Below are 15,545 nucleotides of genomic sequence, written 5' to 3' on the forward strand. Positions count from 1 at the left end.
ACGATCGATTACATAAAGTGTTATTCTTTTCCCGATGTTCGTCTTATCCTATATCACCTTATAGTGTTTTTTTTATGCCATCATATTTTTGAGATGCCATCAAAAATATAACTTGTAAAAAAACCAACCCTCGCAACTCAGTTCTTCTACCGTAAAAAGCTGTGAGATCCATGTAAAACCAAGTCGGTTAATTAATTCAGTCCCTACTTAAGGGACCCTCTGTCTTAAGTTGTTACGTAATTTGCTAACCTAACTACATCTTATAGTGACCTTATCAATATTAAAAATGTTTATGTTTTAAATAAATAGTTTGACTTGGCAATCGCACTAAACAATCTAATATAATATAGAGAGAGATAATGAGATTGGGTATAAAATATTCAAAGTGTTTATTAGCACACAAAACATTTCAGAAGTTATAGACAAAAATGGCGTAAAAAAATATATCAATTTTTTCGCCAATATCTCAAAGTATTCATATTTAATAAATCTAAATGAAATATTAAAAAAGGAGGACATTACCAGTAAAAAAGTCCCGACTTGCAGAACTATATTTTTTATAAAACGCAGCCCTCCACGTCCACGCGTCCACGCCTCATTTTCGGGATAAAGAGAGTAGTGTAACATTGAATATTACTTTAAAGGGATTGAATATTCATTTTCATAATATGATGTATTTTAAACATGCCAAAGAATGTAATACTGTTAGAACTCTAACATAAAATTATTATTTCAACAAGTTAGGCAATTATTAATTAACATTTTTTATTGTAAATTAAAAAAAAATGTTATAATAATGGACGTAAAAATATTTTGCCTCGTGCATCTTATACAAGTACTTAACAAGATCACGTCATATCATTTTCTTAAAATTAGTTTTACAATTACAGTGAAAATTAGCAACAAACGAAAAATCCAGGTAAAATAGTAAAATATAAAACAATACTATAACCAAAGTATTATTTTTTTCAGAACTGTTTTATGAACTTAATGAGAAGGGCTCTACGGAGCGAAAATAGTTTTAATGTTTTAATTTAGTATACAATAAAGAAGGAAGTTCCAGAAAAAATTGCTAGTTAACAATTGCCGGGCTTGTTCAAAAAATTAACATTAAGATAAATTTCTAATTTCTTTAATATGGTTAAGTTATTTACAACATATTTTTTTCAATTTTACTGATTATTATTTAGAACCTTTAAAATAATATTTAATATTACGTACTTAATCTCTTTTTCTCGCCGCGCGCGAATCCGAAAATGAGACGCGGAGCGCTGGGTTCAGCGTTGAATAAAAAGGATAATTAATGGAGATATAGTTCTGCTAGTACGGATTTTTTTACTGGAAATTTCCTCTTCTTTAATTATATTTTACCTACGCACATTTTTGTGCATTTTAGGAACCGTAAGTATATTTATTTTTCACCGTTCTGACCTTATCGAGTAGTCTAAAAGATAAAGACAGTAAGATTCTCTCCGTCTATTTGAAATTAGACAGCCATGGCCAAACTATAATAAGTAATCTTTGTATGCTCATAGATATGCTGTGAGATCCTTGAGTATGCTTCTGGTACCCGAAGTTCAGACAATATTTTTGTATCTATAGGAAACTAGTAGGTACCTCAAGCACACCCTACTTTGGAAAGGCCTATCAGTAGACGACTTTCACCTAATATGATGATACACAGACCTATATAAGTATAAGGTCGCTTAATTTCCGATCAATAGAAAATATAGCATTGTGAAATTGATAAACCACTAGTTATTTGGAATCCGATTTGTAGGAATGTTCCCGATGTAACCACTACCCGTGTATTTTCTGGCTCGCTGGCTCCTAAACAAATTGTTGAAAAAAACCTCTCCCGTTCTACGCACGATTTCCCTCAGCTGCCGGTGACACTTGTCATTTTTCCCGCCGAAACAATACGCCGAGCAATAACCAAACGCCAGATGCAAGATGCCGAGTGACTTTTGATTTGTCCGCTTATTTTTTTAAGTTTCCGTTTTCTGGTCTTACTTAAGATATTATTATTAATATTTTCGATTTAAATGCTTTAATAATAATCACTTGATCTCTCCAGCTGTACCTAGGGCGTCCAGGCGGTCTTCGGCCATTCGGAACTGGAGTACTCTGTAGAGTACGTACTCTGGAGAGTACGCACTGATCTGCACTGACTGCACGATCCTTACCCATCCGGACTACGTGCCCGAGCCATCGGAGTCTGGCGGCTTTCGATTCTCCAATAATGTTCGGCAAAAAAACCTTATGATGAAGTGCAAAAAGACCTTAGCGAACTCTGCGCTGTCAACTGGACAGAAACGTTTTTGGACAGAGAAGCATGGCAGTTTTCGGTGTCGGAGGCCAAGATCCTCTTCGGATCGCTGCGCCACAGCAGTAAGTAAGTAAGTAAGTAATAATAATCGAATAATGGACCAATTTAAACTAATGTCTGTCAAGCCTAAGGAACACAAAATATACTTCCATATTTATTTAATTACCTTACCACCTCAGAAATAATCTGATAGGAATTAATTTTATTTTCTCATATCATTTATCTTTTTTTACACTCGTCGATGAACATACTCGTAAGCTTGCCCCTTTCTCTTGTGGTGTGCCGGAGCTTATAGCATCACGTTAGTACGTACACATCTCTCGCTTGCCTAGGTGCGACTACAGAGCATTCTGTACAATTGTCACAAGCTGTCCGAATACCAAATATTCGGCCCCTCTCTCGGCCGAAGCGCCGAATATTCGGCGACCGAATGTTCAGCATCACATGCGAACATTTTAAGTCACATTATTTATGAAAACTGTTCGCCAACGAAGCACATTTGCTAAGATTTAATTATTGTTGCTCAGAACTAGTGAATATAGTTAGAGTAGATCAAATCGATCCTACGATAAAAATAAAAGTATTTGTAACCGACCAATTAAAAAAAAAAGGCCTTCGTATTTTACAACTTAGAAAGAATACACTTAAATTGACCGGGATATAAACCGTGATTACCTTTTATATTGTTTTTATTGATCTCCCGATATTTCGACGCAGTTACATGCATCTTGTTCACGGGTAATATAAAAGGTAATCACCGTTTATATCCCGGTCAATTTAAGTGTAGTGAAACCAACCGTCAATCATTCAAAACTGTTATTAGAAAGAATACATTTTAAATATTAAAATGTAGTGGCCTGCGGTTATTATTAATATAGTGTAATTTTTCTTTTTAGGTAGGTGTAATAGATATTCGGTATTCGGTTAATAGTAGGCAATATTAGGCCGTTTACCGGATATTCGGCAACTTGGCCGAATACGCCGAATACCGAATAGTTGCCAAATGTTCGTGGCATCTCTAGTTATAATATCATTGGCTAGGCATATACGAGCGCGATTTGGTGTTGAAACATTAGGCCCATCGAATCCCGTCAGCGGCGGTGTTTAATGGGGTATAAGCCAGATAAGCGCTGTTCTGGCTGTCTAGTCTGCGGCAAAAAGGAGAGGGTCCGGAAACATTGCAGTTAATTATACCGGACACGTTAAGGACGAGTTTGTTGTACCGTGTTATCAACTGGGTCAATATAAAAAGTGTAAACTTTTTGTATGAGATGAAATTATTAAATGTAAATATTTATTTATTTTGTCAGCTGGCGCAATTGGTAACGCGTTGGACCGGCAATCCAAAGATGTGGGTTCGAGTCCCACGTTGACCAGAGTTGATCATCGTTGATTTTTTCATTCTGATTGATATCTGTAGGTATATACAATTTATGGATGAAATTATTATTTTTATTTTTCTATAATCTACAGCTATAGAAAGAGATGCAATAGTACTTGACTTTTTTTACTGACCGAAGCAATAGTGAAGGTCTCCGTTTTGAATCGGGCATTTTCCTTTATCCGTATGTTTTTCTCTACAGGTCACAATTCTTAACCGATTCTCGAGAAAATTTGAAAAATAAGTGACAACAAATATGTAACAATTATATAGCACTTATAAATACCTATATATTTACATTATTTTGGTATCAGTAATAATTAAAAAAATTTAAGCGTTACTCAATAAAAAGACGACAAGATTGTTCACCATTTTTCTTATGCTAAAAAACGAGGTATAGAAAGATTAACATTACGGCGATGTAAACCAACAACGACGTTTACATCTTTGTAAACTAGGTAAATCCAGTGTAATTAATTAGAGAAATCCCACTAATCACGGTACACTCGGAAGCATTTAATCTGCGCCCAGGTGTTGGTCTCAGTAATTCATCGTGCTTGATTGATGAATGAGCACGCACGCGGACCTAACTTAATTATTATGAGCATTTGATTTTCGTAGCTATTGTATTAAACGTATGGCTACGCCATTTGAAAGTCTAGAATCAAGATGTAAGTGAAAAACCGAAAAATGGGACCTTTAAAGTACCCTCTCCCGGCTCAAGGGCTAGGCCCGGGGACTTTAGAATCAAGATGTAACTGAAAAACCGAAAAATGTCCCTTCAAACTCCCCTCTCCCGGCTCAAAGGGCTAGGGCCGGGGACTTTTATATTTTTATTTATATTTATTTATTTATAACGGAACGCTATCTCTCTCTATCGCACTTAAATGGAAGAGTGATAGAGAGGCAGATAGTGTTTCGTTGTCGTAGCGTAAACAGATAGCTGAACTTGGTGTATTGGGTGTTGATTAAAATCATATTTAAATATGGTTAAACGCGTTTCAAGATTATTTTTTCGTTAGCTGCACCATTGAGGTATACAGTACATATATGTCAGTGAGCTGATCATTTCTACGATAGTTCACTGCACAATAAGCTATCAATATTACACTTTAAACAACATTAATGAGCAAAACACAAAAAGTATTCTCGAGACGACTTCGCCATCTTGAATCTCAACGACATAGATATGATGGACGCCATATTGTAAAAGAAGAAGAAGAAGACCAGTACCCCTAGTGTAAATAAATTCGATTTTGAAACGTGACATACGCGTTTGCGTTAAGTCTCATTTTGTATGGGTTTTTGAACAGCGCTCCAAGCGGGACGTTTTGGAAAGTCAAAAATCTCATACAAAATGACACTTAACGCAAACGCGTACGTCACGTTTCGCTGTCGAAAATATTTACACTAGGGGTACTGTATACTTAAGTATGGATTGTAGTTTAGCAAAAGTCTATTGAAATTTCGGACAGAGGCAGAGAACATTTTTCGATTTATCGATGTTGGCGGTAGGGTGGCGGTTAGCCTCTCAAGTCAACCGCTTTAGGCACTACAAAAAGTATCTTAAATAAGCAAAACGGCGGTCCGGGAGCCGTATAAGTAAATCTCCGAGGGAAGTTTTGGTTTTGGCAGGTTTCGGCCTAAGATTTTGTACTGTGTTAAATTTTTATATTTTTTATTTATTTAGGATCACCATCAGACAATACATCAGGGAAAAAATAATCTGTAGCTTACATACTAGCTTACTTAGGTATAAACCTGAATGTCATATTTATTAAATAAAAATAAATTTTCGTTTTTCGTTGACTTGCATGACATTTATATGTACTTCTGGTCTCCCGCGATACAGGCCTAGTCTAGTGCGGGGACTCCTGGAAACTCTGTTGTCAATCTAGTTATGCACCAACTCTTAAAAACAACCGCTGTATACTTTTTCTGTGTCCTTTCTTGTGCAATAAACATATTTTTTATCTTTATCTTTATCTTATCTTACATAACATTAAGGGTAGATGTTTGTCCAATTATAGGTGACCACACTGTGTGAAGAATGAATGATTAAACAAAACATAATATATCCTATACAAGGCTGAATATATAGGTCATACTGAGCAATGTTTACTATGGGACCCATCCCGAAATCGTGAAAAAAAAAATACTCTCCCATACGAAATGTCAAGGTCAGACAGCCATAATGTATGAAACAGGTAATTTTTTTCGCGATTTCGATGTTGGTCTCATAGTAAAAGTTGCTCAATAATACCTATATATTCTCCCCGTAAATTATTGCAGGTAACTAAATAAACACCCTGTGATTACACACACTACACGTACGTGTGACTATTAAGTCAACAGGATAATACTCCTACACCTGCCTGTGTAACATGATAGACCTACCTATTTCCAATACCTGTGTAACAAATGATAGACCTATTTACAGCCTACAACGTTAAAGTTTCTCTTTGTTCGAAACTACCCATGTACACGGTGACCCGACACGGGTACCCCGGTTTTTGCGGAGTTCCATTACCCGCCGCCAAATGACCTGTGAACTGATAACGCGGCGCGAACGACAGGAGGGAGCGGATGAGGAATTTTAGTCCAGCATAAGCGAAGTCAAAATGATCTCCACATTCTAACAGCATTTTTGTGCAGCCAAATTATTAGCTGCTAAATTACCCGTGAGTGAACTGATAACGCGGTGTAAGCGACAGGAGGTAGCGGAAGAGGATTTTTTTCCAGCATAAGCGGGCGAAGTGCTTAAAAAGATCTCCACATTCTTATTGCGGAGTTTCATTACTCCCAAATGATTTGCATATTTATAAACATCCTGTATAATAGTTACTAGGATAATACTCCTACACCTACCTGTGTAAGATGCTAGACCTGTGCTGTGTGTGCACTACTGTGTCCTGTAGACCTGTGAAAACACAAGTGCAGGACATTGAATTCGACGACCGGCTTGGCCTAGTGGGTAGTGACCCTGCCTATGAAGCTGATGGTCCCGTGTTCAAATCCTGGTAAGGGCATTTATTCGTGTGATGAGCATGGATATTTGTTCCTGAGTCATGGGTGTTTTCTATGTATTTAAGTATTTATTAATATTTATATTATATATCGTTGTCTAAGTACCCTCAACACAAGCCTTGCTGAGCTTACTGTGGGACTTAGTCAATTTGTGTAATAATGTCCTATAATATTTATTTATTATTTATTATTACTTATTCATTTATTTATTAATGTGCACGTATCAGCTATAAGCTGCCTGTGCATTCATAAATAATAATAATAAATAATAAACCTAACTACACTCCGCAATCTCGTGTGCTGCCAACACGATCGAGTAGGTTGGGGAGTGTTATTAACGGGTTAAAATTAGCATGAAAATATAATATGCAACCGTAATAAAACAAATATATAAAGATAAGAATATATAATACAAGTATTCAATGAATTACCAAGACTTAGATTTTATATTTATTTTAAGCCAGTATTATACTTTTTTTAATGAGTGTCTTGACTCCCATACCTATATACCTACCCTTATCAAGTTGACAGCGCGACGAGATTGCCGACTCTATAGATAACCATATTCAATTTTTCAATGTGTCTGTGAACTACGGGATTCGTTCGCTAATAGCTAGTGAATTGGGCTATACGCCCCCGCCGCAGGATCATTCTGGGCTGTATTTCACTTATCGCGGGTTAAGCGATTTTCACTCCACTGGCTCTAATCAACCGCGCATACTACACAACATGCCACAATTTCGCAAATGTGGCATGCGACAGAAATAAAGTCAGTGAAATTAATAGTTGATATGCTAAATACAACATATGTATAAGTATATATTATACATGGTAAAGTTAGTAATGTATGTTCTCAATTCTTTATTAATTGTATTTTCTTTTCCTTTTGTAAGAATTCGATATGTTTTCTGAAAGAGCTACGTATTGGTATGATTTGATGTACATATATATTTTTAATCAAATTTCTATAAAGATAAGTAATTGCATGATTTATATAGTAATCTTAATTGTATTTTTCTTATTAATTGCATGTTAATTATATTGGGATACCCTTCTTTAATTGAGGGTGGATTTAAATCTTCTCGGGTCAGAGGTGTAGGGTTACAGCCGGTGTAGCTTTATTTGACGTTCATAAGCTCATTATAATATGCCTACTTGAATAATAAACTATCTTTATCTTATCTTTAAAGGTATTTCCCCAGTTGAGTGCCTTAACTCCAGAATCGAGCGATGTTACACCTTGAGTGCCTTGATTCGACTATAGCTGCAGTGTTTTTGTACGTAGTACTAATGTAACCGTTCAAAGATGCCACAACTGCATGTCACACAGTGTCTACCGTCCTTAAGAGGGTCTTTTCGACGCCTGAGCAATGTCATTATCTGATGATTAACACTTTGGAAGAATACGGTAATGAACTTAATGGAGTGCACCGATTTCTTTCACAAATCACTGAATTTTCGGGCTTTTCTTTTGAAGTAAGTAAGCCGCGCTTAATATTAAATTAAGGACCGTAAAGTATGAAAAGGTTTTTGTTCTTAAAATGTCGAGTTGGTTATTTCAAATATGAAGTCTCTTCATAATGTTCCTACCTAAGTAAAGCCTGACCAGTAATTAGGTACCTATATGATCACGCGCCATATTGCGGAATTTCATTGGAACAACATTTTCATACTAAACTGAACTGTCACCCTATACATGAATAACAGCGCCCTCTTGACAATGATCACATATTTCTGGTCGGGCTTTATAATGTGCAATAAGTTTACGTAAAAAGTCACTGATAATGGTTCGCGCAGACGCTCAGATTTGTCAAATCTAACCTTTGATAACATGCCATTACGAGTAAAAGGCACGCGTTTTCGTGAAAGACATCTAAATAGTAGTGTCACCAATAAATGAACAATTAAACGACTACCCCATCTTAACATTCTTTTTGTATAGGTACCTATGTTAGCACGTGTTTCCGGTAAGTTTTTTTTATATGATTCAACATATAATCAAGTTTATGAGAGGGTTTCTCAGGGATTGATGAAATAACAGAGACGTGTAGGTTTAGAATCAGTCTATTTGACCACTAACACAACAATCCGTACACTCACTGGTTACTTTACACACAATTTAGAGATTTAAGCCCAATAATCAGTTAATCTACAGTTTTACATTAATTATTTAACAAGTTTATCGAGAGCGCGATAGAGTGTGTCGACCGACAAGACAGAACCCGCCGCCATGCTGTTGCGCGGGAGCGGGACGACATTACTACTCCTAACGTTAGAGTGAGATAGATGGCTTTCGCTCTACTCCGTGTAGCGCGCCGGGAGTTGTCCGCGAGAGGCGCGCGCGGGTAATTTGAACGCGGTAGACGTTTGACCGTTGGTGTCATCTACGCGGTTTGCTATATGCTCCCCCTCTAGTCCTGGAGAACGCCCCCGCTCCTGGACTAGTACCCTATCATTCCTATCAGTATTAGGTGGACGTCCACGATTCCTCTTAGGAACAACAGGTCTTGGGGTATCGCCGTCGTTACCTCGGTAACGAGTAAGGTCCTGAGTGTGGTATCTTCCGAGAGAAATATCAGGTTGGTCGGTGCTAGCGATTGTATACGTCGTAGGGCTAACCTTCTCTGTTATGACGTACGGTCCATCGCGACGTGGGAGAAACTTTGCAGTTACATCCTTGGACGTGTTACTGAGCAGATGCGACTTAAGGAGGACCAAGTCACCTACCTCAAATTCCTCTGAAGGTCGGCGCGACGCATCGGCATACTCCTTCGCTTTATCTTGTTGGATCTCCACACGTTCCCGAATCCCTGATAACGAGTTTAAAAACGATTGGAGATACGGAGTTATCTGTGGGACAAAGTTATCTTTACCCAAGATAGCACGAAGGTCATGGATGACCTCTGTGGGTGACCGCATTTCCCTGCCGAAAGTCAAATAAGCAGGTGATTTCCCTGTAGTGCGGCATCTTGCACTATTTAAGGCGAACCGAATCACCGGTAATTTTCGTGGCCAAGAAGTGTGGTCTTCTTCCACGAGCTGTGCCAACATCGGTTTCATGTCTCGGTTCTTGAGTTCCGCAGGGTTAGCTTCTGGGTGATATAACGGGGCAAGATTCTGTTTTATCCCTAGAGCTGCCATGCACTGACGCATAACTGCGGATATGAATTGAACACCATTGTCCGAAATGACTCGACGAGGTAGACCAAAACGCATAAAATACTCCTCGACGAGAATCACCGCACAGGCTTCCGCGGTGGCGTCCTTAAGTGCGTATAGCTCTGTCCACCGGGTAGCAGTGTCCTCGACAAGGAAAATCCACCTCTCCCCCTGGTCTCCTGGTGGCAATGGACCGAATAAATCCATGGCCAGCACTTCATTGCGCTGGTTCATGAGCGGTGTTTGCAGAAGACCTGGAGGCTTGGTATTTATGGCTTTGTAGCGTTGACAGTGTATGCAGGCTTTGACATAATCAGTGATTATTCTCCGCATACCTGTAAAGTAGTACAGCTGGGCAATCTTCTGGTACGTACGATCGACGCCAGGGTGTCCGGCTACCGGCGAGTCGTGGCACTCCTTCAGAATCTCTGCTCTGAGACTAATGGGTATAACGAGCTGTGGAGTCTCGCTATCGGAATCGGGGTTGTACCTGTATAGTACCCCTTGTTCCATCAAGTAGCCGCGCTCTGTCCATCGCCGAGATGCCACCTCATTAGAACCCTCGACTTCTTTGACAATCTTCTCCACTTCGGGGTCAGCGAGCTGTTCGCGCCTCAACTCTGCTGGGTTTTTCGTTGGTAGGTCAACCACAACCGAGCAGACTCCGCAGTCCTCACAAGAGTCTCCGGAGCAGACTGGTCTACTCAGCGTGTCGGCTACCACGTTCGCCTTCCCGGGAGTGTATTCAAAACGAATATCAAAGGCCTGGAGTCTAAGGGCCCAACGTACTAACCTGCCTGCTGGTGACTTCAGTGACAGCAGCCAACGGAGGGGCTGGTGGTCACTGCCAATGACGACTGGCTGGCCGTCAAGATAAGGTCGGAAACGCTCTACCGCCCATACCACAGCGAGAGCTTCCCGTTCCGTTGTAGAGTAATTACGCTCTGCTGCGTTGAGAAGTCGGCTGGCGTATTCTATCGGCCTTTCTTCGTTTCCGTCCCCTTGCAATAAGACCGCTCCTAGGGCGTAATTACTCGAATCTGTCCGAAGAATAAAGGGACGACTGAAATCGGCTTGCACCAGAATTGGAGCTGTGGTCAGAAGACGCTTCAGCTCAAGGAATGCTTGGGTCTGCTCAGATCCCCAGATCCAAACTTGATTTTTCCTAGTTAAGCGTGTCAGTGGTTCAGAAACCTTCGAGAAGTTTGGTATAAACTTCCTAAACCACGAGCACGTTTGTAGAAAGGTTCGCAGGTGCTTCAAGGTACCTGGTTCCTTCATCTCGAGTACAGCACTCACCTTATCTGGGTCGGTGGAAACGCCTTGTTGCGTTATGACGTGGCCGAGGTACTTGACGTTTTCACGTGCGAACGCGCACTTCTCCCTATTGACATGGAGGTTGAACTCGGCCAAGCGTTTGAAAACTGCTTCGAGGTCTTGTAAGTGACGTTGATAACCTTCTGAAATCACCAGAAGGTCGTCTAAGTAAGCTAAGACAGTTACATCTTTTAATGCTGAGCAGGAACGTAGGCGGTCGATCAGCCGTTGGAACGTCGCTGGAGCATTCTTCAGGCCAAACGGCATACGCTTAAAGCGGAAGGTGCCTAAAGGACACACAAATGAGCTTTTATCCCTGTCCGCCTCCCTTAACATTACCTGCCAGTACGATGAACGAAGGTCAAGGGTGCTCATGTAGCAATCTCGCTTCGTATTCTGCAGCAAGTCATCGATGCGTGGCATCGGGTAAGTATCGGACTTGGTAATTGCATTCAAACGACGGTAGTCCACGCAGAAACGAATCTCACCGTTAGCCTTCGGCACCATCAGAGCTGGTGAACTCCAAGCTGACTCGCATTCTTCAATAACGTCGTCTTTTAACATCTTATCAATCTCCTTCTTCATCAGCTCTTTCTTGGCTGGATTGAGTCGATAAGGTGGTACTGCTATAGGAGGGTGCTCACCTGTTTCTATCCGAGGCTCAGCATAAGGGGTTGGAGCTCCCCCTGGCGTGAAGACGTGTGCGTGCCTAGTAAGGACGCCAGCAAGCGCCTGACGCTCAGCTGGTGTAAGATGACTTCCCTCGTCATCCCGAAGAACGTTTGTGGTAGCACAGGTTACACTGGGCGAAGTAGGCTCGAAACATAGTTTATACTGAACCGTGCGGTTCCTACTGAAACACCATACTAACTCGAGGAAATCAATATCTACCCCAGCAGCAGTAAGAAAATCAATGCCTAGCAACGTTTCATTGTTAGTCGCGTAAGGGAAAATTAGGAATGGAATCTTAACAATTTCCTGTTCTAATCGCACCTCTAATACGGTAACTAGTACTTCCATCGCACGTGACACCCCATCGGCCAGCTTAATGTTGCGCGTTATCGTGCGGAGCGGGTGGTTTCGACGCAAGAGTATAGCATAGAGCGTGTGGCCCGCGACGCACCGCTTTGCACCCGTGTCTACCAAACCAGTGCCCTTCACGCCTAAAATCTCTATATTAAAAATCGGTCTTGTCGTTCGACCCACCGTCTCGCAAATCTCGCAATCCCCATCAACGTAAGTCATATACAGGTATATCAACTCATCGTCGGAAATCTTACCACAGTCCGCGCCAAAAAACGTGTCTACTTCCGTAACATCCCCGCTATTTGAAGGGTTAATACACTTTGACGCAAACGGTGAGTATTCATTATTATTACAGGGACGATTATTATTATTTACGCACAAAATTGAGTTACGACCGTTTGTTAAATAAAGCTCGTTTTGTTCACGACTATCCGTCATCGAACATTTTCGCGCGTCTTCGCTTGAAATTACTGAATAATTACTAGAACACGTCGGAACTGTAATAGAACTAAGCGGTCCGCGGCAGCGAAATTGTTCGTTACATGAATGAGGGTTAGTCGTTTGCAAAGAATTGGTAGCACACGTAATATTTTTAACGGCTTTAGGTACAAAAGAATGCAAACATTTCTTGCCTGTAGTAGCTGTGGTGGTACATGCAGGAATCATATTGCTACGAGGTCCATCGTAATCATAACAATGATGAGTAGTGCCATTTTCGACTTTATTACTATGCACAATAAGGCTCAAATTGCTGCATGTGTCACTCATAGAAAAATAGGCATTTTGTGTTCTATTTTTAGACGCGACATTGCACGAGTTGAAATCGACACTATAAAAGCTAATATCACTTGTTTCACTTATAGGTCGCACATTTGCACTATTTGCAGTGTTATTATTTGACGTGGGCTCACCTGAGTTCATAAGCTTACGGCACTGGTCTTTGGAGTGTCCGAACCTTCGGCAGTACGCACAAACGGGTCGCTGCTTCTTCACAGACGCGTCAGCGACGGTGGTGGTGATACCGGTGCCGGGACCTTGCGCGACCGCCGGTTGAGTCGGCGTCGGTGGCGTGCGCGGCTGCGCGAGCGCGGACGATTGCGGCGCCCGGGGCGGCGCGGTCGCGGCTGGCGCGCCGCTGGCGTGCGATGTACCCGTACGCGCCGTGGTTGTCGAAGCAGGAGGCGCGCGTTGGTTCGAGGTCACCGCGCGGTTTGCAGCCTGCGGCGGTGTTTGTTTCCTCTCCCCCTCGTCGAAGGAATCCTCCACGCTTCGTGCACGGCGGAGTAGCTCTTTAAAGCTTGCGACGTCCTCCCTCCGTAGCCTCTTCCTTATCCTGCTGCTCAGGAGTCCATAAGTCATGTCGAGTTGCGCCTTTTCGGAAATGTCTCCCTCGGGAAGCCGCGCGAAAAGGGAACGTATTCGCGCCACAAACACGTCGGTGTTTTCCGTTTGCTGTGGCGATGAAAATATTTCTATGTATATGCGATGGGGCGGGCGGCGATCGCCGTAAGCACTTATAAGGTTCTCTTTAGCCTGCTGCCATGACGTAATTTGCTGCTTCACGCCCTGCCACCAAGTCGCCGCGTTTTCTTTTAGAAGGTATGCCAGACCGCGCAGGACATTTGTATCAGAAACCTGTGCGCATTCACTGTAGGCGTCTACTGCGTCAATAAATGCTTCCACTGACTCCTGCGGCTGACCAGAGAACGTAGTCTTGCAGCCCGTTAACGTTCCTTGACCTAGAGCTGTACACGACGTAGTACGCGACGATACTGACTGTAATAATTCTTTCAGAGCTTCGGTCTGCGATCGCTGTAGCGTCTCTATGATGTTTTGCACATTTTGAGTCGAAAACATAGTCATATCGGCCATTGCCGTAGTTACCGCGCTTTCTTCGCAGATCTCACCATCACCGCCATTTTGCTCGTCGTCGGTGCTGGGCTCTGTACTAGCCGCTTTTTTCGTTTTCGGCGGCATATCGACACACTCACTAAAGAAATGTACTTTCAACTACACTTTCGAACGAACTAGTTATTATTTCACGTTGGATGCGCCATATATGAGAGGGTTTCTCAGGGATTGATGAAATAACAGAGACGTGTAGGTTTAGAATCAGTCTATTTGACCACTAACACAACAATCCGTACACTCACTGGTTACTTTACACACAATTTAGAGATTTAAGCCCAATAATCAGTTAATCTACAGTTTTACATTAATTATTTAACAAGTTTATCGAGAGCGCGATAGAGTGTGTCGACCGACAAGACAGAACCCGCCGCCATGCTGTTGCGCGGGAGCGGGACGACATTACTACTCCTAACGTTAGAGTGAGATAGATGGCTTTCGCTCTACTCCGTGTAGCGCGCCGGGAGTTGTCCGCGAGAGGCGCGCGCGGGTAATTTGAACGCGGTAGACGTTTGACCGTTGGTGTCATCTACGCGGTTTGCTATAAGTTGAAATTATATGATTCCGAATTTTCTTATCAGGATTTTAATAAAGAAGATGAACAATGTGCCATAATTATGAACAATTTGGTCCTATAATTGGGTACTTGACACATGTTGAATATTATAACAAAATTTAGTTAAAAGTGGAATTTAAAAAATTATATTGAGATTATAAAAAAAATAGGGAGCGTGCATGAACTGTAGGAGGCAGCACAGGAGCCGTTAGATTTTTGGCGCGAGGCGTAAATGTGATGTTTACTGTTCCGATGTAGCCCACAAGATGGCAGAACCTACTATGCACAAGAAAACACGTGACGTGTGAATGTAGATGTTTATTGTTCCGATTCAGGCCACAAGATGGCAGATCCTCCAACGCGCACGGTCCCTATACAAGGCTCCAAAGTCTCAAAAAAAATTGTTTTTCTTTCAAAAATAGAAAAGAAAATGGTATCATTCGATTCCTTACATTTTATTGAAAAATCAATTGTATGATAACTATACACATAAACGCAATATTTGAGGGTCAAAATGGTTGTGGCAAAAAATGTGAACTTCATGTCACATATTTTCATGCAAATAACCAAAAGCTAGAGTTTGTGTACACAAAAATTGGGGCAAAATTTATTTGGAAAAATATGGCTAATGAAATGGCTAGAGTCATGTTATTAATGAAGAAAAAGGTGGAAGTCGTAACAACTATTAAAGAAAGAAAAGCTACATATTTCGGACATATATATAGAAACTCAAAATATGACTTATTAAAACTAATCATTGAAGGGAAGATTGAAGGGAAACGAGGACGTGGGAGAAGGAGAATATCATGGACAAGGAACATAAGAGACTGGTTGGACGTGGG

At 41.1% G+C, this 15,545-nt stretch overlaps 1 protein-coding gene and 1 non-coding gene across 2 annotated transcripts; one reads left to right on the plus strand and one right to left on the minus strand.

The window, feature by feature from the left end:
- Positions 1-3,633: 3,633 nt before the first annotated feature.
- On the plus strand, positions 3,634-3,705 carry Trnaa-ggc (transfer RNA alanine (anticodon GGC)). Its single transcript has one exon. It is a non-coding gene; the product is annotated as a tRNA-Ala (tRNA).
- A 5,040-nt stretch (positions 3,706-8,745) lies between these two features.
- Positions 8,746-14,703, minus strand: LOC133531307 (uncharacterized). Its single transcript, XM_061869440.1, has one exon. The coding sequence runs from the start codon at positions 14,214-14,216 to the stop codon at positions 9,036-9,038; it is 5,181 nt and encodes a 1,726-aa protein (XP_061725424.1). The 5' UTR covers positions 14,217-14,703; the 3' UTR covers positions 8,746-9,035.
- Between the last annotated feature and the right edge of the window lie 842 nt (positions 14,704-15,545).

The sequence above is a fragment of the Cydia pomonella genome, chromosome 25, assembly GCF_033807575.1.
Source record: "Cydia pomonella isolate Wapato2018A chromosome 25, ilCydPomo1, whole genome shotgun sequence".
In the NCBI taxonomy this organism is placed as follows: domain Eukaryota; kingdom Metazoa; phylum Arthropoda; class Insecta; order Lepidoptera; family Tortricidae; genus Cydia; species Cydia pomonella.